This window comes from Aythya ferina, assembly GCF_964211825.1.
Source record: "Aythya ferina genome assembly, chromosome: 1".
Taxonomy (NCBI): domain Eukaryota; kingdom Metazoa; phylum Chordata; class Aves; order Anseriformes; family Anatidae; genus Aythya; species Aythya ferina.
In genome coordinates this window covers 126,653,632-126,661,485 of record NC_140296.1, presented here as the reverse complement: position 1 = coordinate 126,661,485, position 7,854 = coordinate 126,653,632, and the positions used below count along the sequence as shown (strand labels likewise).

The following is a 7,854-nucleotide window of genomic DNA, read 5'->3' as shown; positions in this document are numbered from 1 at the left end:
GAAGACACCTCCTCAAGGAGTAGGACAGTCCAGCCCTGTACCTCCCAAGAGTTTTCTTTTTCCTGAAGCAAGCATTGCTGGCCACACTGAAAGACAGAGTACTCTCAAAGTGCTGGGACATAGAGTAGTCTGCTCTGGTCTGGCAACTCGTCTCTCCTTTTCACATTTTTGCATATACTGGTTTCACACAGTCCTAGCGTGCTGAAAGCCAGTAAAATTAATAAGTAAATCAAGCAAAGAAAAAAACGAAGAACTACCCTAGCATGAGGTAAACAAAAGGGCTGTAGCACTCTCAGTCATGCCCTACCTGGGGAAGACATTGAGTGGAATAGCCCCACCACCACCACCACCTCCTCAGCGACCTTCCCTGGCTGAAGTTGTTCCCTGGCTGTCCTTCAGCCCTGCAGAAGGGATGAGCACCCTGGAAGCTGCTAGGGGGTGGTGGTGGAGCAGAACGTAGGAGGCAGAGAGCTCTGCTGGTAGAGCAAAGAGGGTATATGTCCTGAGCAAGAGCCCGGGCTTGGCTGTACCTAGCGCTGAGCCTGCTGAGTGCAGGCACTCCTGCCACAAGATACCCAGGGCAGGGTTCTGGCATCTCACCCCACGGCCTGCTGCTTGCAGCAGCAGTTCCAGATGTGAACAGCAGGATCGGGGCCTGAGTCATGCTCCACAGGTCTTTTGCATACAGCTTTGTGATTTGGGGGTTATGCCTGCTCCTTTCGTGCTGACACAGCCCAGCACCTGTGGCATTCAAGCATTACACGGGGACCACAAGCTCCATTTCTGCTCACTACACCCATGCCTGTCCCACGAGCTAGGTCCTCCTCACCCTCATCTCCAGCTCTGGTGCTGCCTCATGCTGCCAAGCAGCTACTAGGACTTGCCAGAGGAAATGGAAGAGACGGGGAGTGTGCCAACAGTTTCATATTCCCTGAGCTCCTTCCCCCTGGATGCCCGGCAGGCAGCACGCAGGGTGGCCGTGACCATGGGGTAGAGCAGTGTCATCATCTTCACGGCACAGCTGCATGAGCAAAGGCCCAGAGGGATAGTGTGGTTTTTGCCCACATTCACGTTAGTGGTACACAGCTCCCAGGCCCCCCTCTAACCACTAGACAATGCTTCCTGCCTTGTTATGTTATTGATATTAATTCAGCATAATTTTGCAGGCTGGGAGGACCCAATGGCAAGTGCAATGAGGGGAGGTGGCCAATGAGTGCAGAGCATCTTTCAGAACTGGTGCCCCTTTCACGCTTTAACCCTTTGCTCTTTGGCTCCTGCAGTTCCAGAGACCTTTCTAACTCCTCCCCTCACCACACCCCACAGAAATCTGGCAGGGGGTAGATAGTGGTGAATGGGGAGGGATCATACAGGGCAGTCCATATTTCTGTGTACCAAGTCAGAGGACTGTGCAGACAGAGCCTGAGAGACAACCCCATCACCTGAGAGAGAACCTGACAGTCATGGACAGGTAAAATGAGTGTCTCCAGTTTCTTGCTAATAGAAGAAATCAGGGTCTTCCTCTTAGAATTAACCTGCTGTCCATTTGGTGCTTACTGTCCCTTTCCCTTTCTCCGTCTGACTCAGCGATCTAACTTCCCATCCTGTCATCACATGTCTCTGTCCCCACCACTCTTTCTCTCTATGACTGTCTACCACCCTGTATTCTTCTCCCTTTCTGTCATTTCTCGTGACTATTCTCTTTTCCTTTTCATTCTCTCTCTTTTCTAGAAACAAAAAAAAAAAAAAAAAAAGAAAGGTGAACATTCAGATGCTATCTGCATAAGCATCTCGATCTCTGCCTACTCTTCTCTCTCTACACCTGTTCTTTATCTTACATCAGATTTCTGCCTTATTATGTTTCTGCTGCTATCACCCTTGTGCTCCTAGGCACAGACTGTTCCAGCATTGGATTCCTCTACTTGCACTTCAATTATGCTGCAAGCTAATTACCACTAAAATCACTCTCCACTGTTGCATATCATTCACGCTCTCAGGGGCCTTCACTCTGATTTCAGGACTGGATTCATGAGTCTTTATTTGAAAGGAAGATCTCTGCTCAGTCAAATTCTTCAGTGCCTGAGTATAATCACAGCTCCTGTGTCTTTGCTGCTTTCTTTTGAGCTATGCAACAGCTATACAAATTTCACATGTAAACAGTTCTTTGTGCCTAGCTGCAGATCTGCTCAGTAGCTCCCTGTAACACTTGTTCATTTGTACTTGTCCTACCAGTCATGTTCTGAAATCCTTATTGGTGAAAATCCCTGGGGATGGTCAATTCCAGAGAGAAGGGAAAACAGAAATTGATGTTAATGAACATTTCTAATTGCACATATGGCTTCTGTGACTCAGAATTTTCTTGCACTGTCTTTACTTTGTCCTGACACTGAAAAATAACCCAAATGATCATTACTATATTTCCCTTTTGTTGGTGGTCATTTCTCATTCTTCATTGTTCTTTGCAACTACATTCAAAACCATTGAATTGAAAAAAATGGGAAGGTGTGAGGAAAAGGACAATTGGAAGGAAAATCAGAAATATTTTGAAAGCAAATATTTTTTGTGCAAAATTTAAGAAATAAAATAATAATAATTAAAAACAAAACAAACAAACAAAAAAAAAGATAAAAGGGAAAGCCTGTTTTCCCTAAACTTACGGTTGTGTTGAAAAACATTTTTCCATGTGGATTTTGATGAAACATCACTATAATTTCAATAGTTTTTCACCTGGATTGTGTGGTTCTTCTACAAGTGATTGTATTTTTCACCATTCCTCTGCTCTATTTTCTGCTGTTGTGCCATACATACCCCCAGCTAAGAGCTTTGCAACCCTCTGGCCTATCACACACATGTGGTTGTCTGGGCTATCCTATCTGAATCACCTGACGATCTGTCTCAAAAGAAGGGATGTCTGCTCTCCAACACTTCTACAAGGAAGAAGATTCTTCCCCACATCTGTCTGATAACACCCATTTAAAAGGGAGAAGCCTGAGACAAATCACTGAGCAACAGTTTTGTGAGTGGATGAATGGGATGCGTGGTGGTGGGTGTGCCTGTGTCAGAAAACATAAACATATGTTCATAAGTGCTCACAGATAGGGAAGCAAGATGAATATGAGGTGGTAGGAAGTGAGGCTGCACTAAGTGTGAGAAATACCAGTGTGAAACAAGTAAAAAAAGTATGATGGAGAACATACAGTGCAAGAGAGAAAAATGGTCAGGGGAAACACACACACAGTGTGAACTGTCAGAGAAAGGGGTGATGAAGTTCAGCAGGATCAGTGTGTACTCTACTCCTGACAACTTGCAAGCCCAGCAGAGCAGGCCTGGGGCAGTGCTTACAGGACAGATCTCCAAGAATTGCCTGGGGCTATTGATTTGCTGAATAACCTGCTCAGTAGGGATGCTTTGCACTTTGAGTGTGCGCAGGACTCTGCAGGGCCTTGTATTCTGTATGGACTTTCTCCTAGCAGGGGACATGCTACAGCTCACAAATGATCTACTCCTCTAGCAACCTGTGTGTATAAAGGATGGCATAAATAAGTATGTGTGTGTTTGCTTTATGTGAGCAAGACAGGTAACTTTGCACTGCAAACTGAGGGCCACATGGCAGGAAAGAGGATGTGTGCAAGTGAGCGGCTTGCCTATCTGCAGGACAATCAGGCAGCAAGAATGCTTTGAGGGAAGAAAGTGACTCTGGCAATGCAGTGTCTCAGCTGGGAGTGCTAGAGGTGCACTGGAGAGGGCTAAATGACAGCAAACATTCACAAGGTTACAAAAGGTAAAAGGGTGGCTGTGACTGTGAACTATCACCTATGGTGCAATGACCATGTGTGAGCATGCACAGTGGAGACAAACCTCTGGAGGAGCAGAGAGGATGCCACCTTTATCTGGAAGTTAACCACTCTGTTGTGCTCAGGTTTTGTGGTGACAACTGGGAATAGATGGAGGATGTTTGCATAAGGATTTTGCCTTGCTTATACTCTCAGATATAAACCAGGAAATTCCTAGCAAACCTAAATTCCCCTTTTCCACACCTCACTGGAGACCTCCAGAAAACTCAGCTCTGTATCACTTACACTGACCCTACCTCCCTGCTCAACACCAGCCTACCAGAGGGAAAAGGTGACAAAGGATGTGATTATTTTTAACCCATTCACTTCTGTTTTACGTTGTTGCGGGGGAGGTGAATATCTTACCTCAGTGAACACAGCTGTTCTCAGCTGCCTATGTACCTCCAGTTGGCAGTAAGGCTTTTTGATAAGGTTCATGACTATTTTACCCTCCCCATGCTCCTATTACCTCTCCCCAGCAGGATCTCTAGCATGGGAACCATCCTTTGCCAATCTCTGTGCTTGCCTCACATGGGAATGGTACTTGCCTCTGGAGATGTGTCAGCAACCCTACCCTACCTTTTATTTCTGTCAGCTAGGACATGTTACCCTATCCTAGCTTCTAATCTCTAGCCCTGTACACTTTCAGACATGTTCCTCCTTTGGGCAATGCTGGGAAGAAACTCTGTCCAGTTTTCTCTGAAGAGGCTCCAATTTGATCCCTCCTTTCACCCAACGGTTTTCAGGGTTTCAACAGCGAAAGAATATATCTGGATGACTGAACTCCAGACCCTCCCAGCTTCCAAGATCAACTCTTCTCAGACACTTTCATCCTTTGCTCTCACTGGTGTCCATCTTTTGGATATTTGCAGATACTTTCACACTACACTTAGCCATGGTTGCTGTTTGACTAAGCATTACTAATTCACTTACTGTTTCCACTTGCTAGGTCACCTGCTTCATCCCCACAGTCACGTCTACACCCTTTCCCTAACATATTGCATGCAAATTACTGATGTTTTTCTCTCACTGAGGGGCCTGGACTCGGTGGGGATATTTTTGTTGCTGAGCGCCTGACATAGACACGGCCAATAGCTGGCTCCAGCGTAGGGCTAATGTAAAATGTCTCTTGCCTTCTCCTACAGTCTCCTGATGAAGAGGAAGCTTTTCCTCTACAACTTCAAGAACCTGCGCTGGGCCAAGGGCCGTCGTGAAACCTACCTCTGCTATGTTGTGAAGCGCCGTGACAGTGCCACGTCATGCTCCCTGGACTTTGGGTACCTGCGTAACAAGGTACAGGGAACACCTTGGCATCCTACTCTTATATCCATGCTGAGGTACATGCAGCTCATTTGCCTGGGGTAACAGGGAAATAAGGGCTGCAAGAGGCAGCACCTGATCTGACACATGTCCACAGGAATAGGCACTGCACCGGTACATAACATTTGGGGGATGCAGCCTCCAGATAAATCTGTAACTCGTGCTAGCTCAGACTGTATTGCTAGCAAGATATTTACAGTCCTTGCTGCTTTATCAGTACCTCAGTTTTCCTTCCTAGCTCCCACAGGAGCCTCTTGTAGAGTGTCCCTGCATTTTTCTAGCCAGCCTTTCACTCTGTTACCACTGTGCCCTCTTCCTCTGTGCACTGATCATAAGACCTGTCCCCCACCTTGTCCATCCTACCCCCACATCTCACTCAGCTCACGCCTTCTTCCTTGCCCCTCTTGCAGCTTCCTTCACCCCTGCCTCACGCTTTGCCCCTCTCCCTCTTTCCCTAAGATGGGCTGCCACGTGGAGGTTCTCTTCCTACGCTACATCTCAGCTTGGGACCTGGACCCAGGCCGCTGCTACCGCATCACCTGGTTCACCTCCTGGAGCCCCTGTTACGACTGCGCCCGACACGTGGCTGACTTCCTGCGTGCCTACCCCAACCTGACCCTGCGCATCTTCACCGCCCGCCTCTACTTCTGTGAAGACCGCAAGGCAGAGCCCGAGGGGCTACGGCGCCTGCATCGGGCTGGGGCCCAAATCGCCATCATGACCTTCAAAGGTAAGGTGGGCAGGGTGAAAGAAGATGACTGAAAGCTATGGAGAAGGGAAGGTGATGGCACGATATGATGATGTACCGAACCTAGGAAAGGTCAGTGTCTTCTCTGGGGCAGTCCTGAGCACTCTTTAACTCCCCTGTGCCTTGTGCAGATTACTTCTACTGCTGGAACACATTTGTGGAGAATAGGGAAAAGACGTTCAAAGCCTGGGAAGGACTGCATGAAAACTCTGTCCATCTGTCCAGGAAACTCCGACGGATTCTCCTGGTGAGGACCAATTCTTCTCCTTACAGTACCTCTTCCCCTCAGCTTCTTCCTCTCTTCCTTGCTGTAGTTCTGCTCTGCTCTTGAAGTCCAGCTGTGCCATTTGTCATTTCACTCCTCCCTGTGTCTTCACTCTTCACATCCCTCATACCTCTTTCTCCCACCTTCCTTCGTATCCCCTCTCATCATTCTCTTCCCTTCTTCCACCTCTCACCCCATCTCATGCCATTCTTTTCTCCTTCCTCATTTTTATGGGCTTTTGCTCACTTGATAACTGATCTACCACTTATATTTTGTTCTACAGCCATTGTATGAAGTAGATGATTTACGAGATGCCTTTAAAACTCTGGGACTTTGAAGCAAAAGTCATCAGCAATCAGAAGACTTCAACACTCGTTCTTTGATTTTCAACTCTTCCTTCACATGTCTTTCTCTTCTTCCCTCTTTCCATCTCTCTTCCTTCCAACCCTGTGTCCAGAGATAAGACTATCTTTACTTTTTCATTTCGAAGGAAAATTAGGCTGATCTTCTGAAGACACATTCCCTGAGATTCACACCATCCATTGCTAGCTGGGAATAGCTGGGACTGCAGTGACATTGCCAGGGAGTTATTTGCCTTTCCTCGGTCCCTTTAGAGCTAATTCAGGTGGTCCAATATATTGAGTTTTGGGTTTGGCTGCAGTGCTTTTTGTGTGGCTGTGTTCACTGACATCACACTGATGTGCAAAAGTCACCAGGGCTTTGGAGAGCAAGTCTTTTGCTCCTTAGAGGTGCACTACACTGAGCTACTCTGTATGTCCTCCCTTGTGAAGTAGTTTATTTATCCTTCTGGATGTGGATAGGAATGTGAAAACCATCAGCATTTAAGTGGTAAAGCCTACACCCAAACAGCCAAATTGGCCAGTTATTGGAAAGCCCCACTGAGGGTATTGAACCAAGTCCTGGACAGCTCAGGCAGCTCAGCTTGAAAACCTTGGTTGAAGCCAGCTGATCTTGTAAATAGACTGTGTGCAGGCCTGGGCCCTGTAATGCCTCCTGCCCAGAAAACACGGAACTTCAGTAGCTGTGGATTCAGGTTTTGTGTCCTATGACATGTTGAAACTAGACAATAAAAACTTAAAATGAAAGCAAAAGATTTGCTAGTCAAAATTTTCAAGTGTGAGCTACAATTCTAGATGGCCAGTGAGACATATCCCATGCAGAAATCGTAAGTCCGTCCACTCAATGCCTATTGACTACATTGAGAACCATGACAGCTCTGTGTCAGGACTGGTCAGTGTGTGAAACTCTCATGCAGCCAGGAAAGAAGCCTCCAAGGCACTTCACCATAGAGATGTTTTTACATCATATATCTACCAGAAAGCAAACCATTTCCACATTGTATAGTCCCTCAAAACTTAATTTCTCATTCTTGCTAGACCATAGCATTTTGGATGGTGTGTTGGTGTCTACATCAGGCACTATCTGTTTCTTGACATACTGCAGGGAGGAGCACCACAGGTCTCACTACTGGAATTTTTTCCATCCACTGAGCAACTCTTCCTAGATCAGACCTGCACTGTGCTCCCTCCCCAGCCAGCTGTCCTCCGCTGGAGGCACCTTAACACTCCTACAGTCCTCTGTCTTTACAGGCTTTTTATTGCCCATAATACAGCTATATATGGCTAGTCAGTGACAGGACAGAGAGCTGACCAGAAAAAAAAAAAAAAAAA

General features: G+C 46.8%; 1 protein-coding gene across 1 annotated transcript; it reads left to right on the top strand.

Annotated features, from left to right (window-relative positions):
- The first annotated feature begins 1,337 nt into the window (after positions 1-1,337).
- Positions 1,338-7,854, top strand: AICDA (activation induced cytidine deaminase). The gene is made up of 5 exons (XM_084506421.1): positions 1,338-1,468; positions 4,976-5,123; positions 5,610-5,880; positions 6,030-6,145; positions 6,447-7,854. Exons 1-5 carry the CDS (start codon positions 1,461-1,463, stop codon positions 6,498-6,500), a joined length of 597 nt encoding a protein of 198 aa, XP_084362547.1. The 5' UTR covers positions 1,338-1,460; the 3' UTR covers positions 6,501-7,854.

Bases quoted from the DNA above. Each gene is read 5' to 3' on its own strand.
- AICDA (XM_084506421.1), top strand. The intron at 5,124-5,609 runs GTACAGGGAACA...TCTTTCCCTAAG, and splicing joins TTGGGTACCTGCGTAACAAG to ATGGGCTGCCACGTGGAGGT. The intron at 5,881-6,029 runs GTAAGGTGGGCA...TGCCTTGTGCAG, and splicing joins CGCCATCATGACCTTCAAAG to ATTACTTCTACTGCTGGAAC.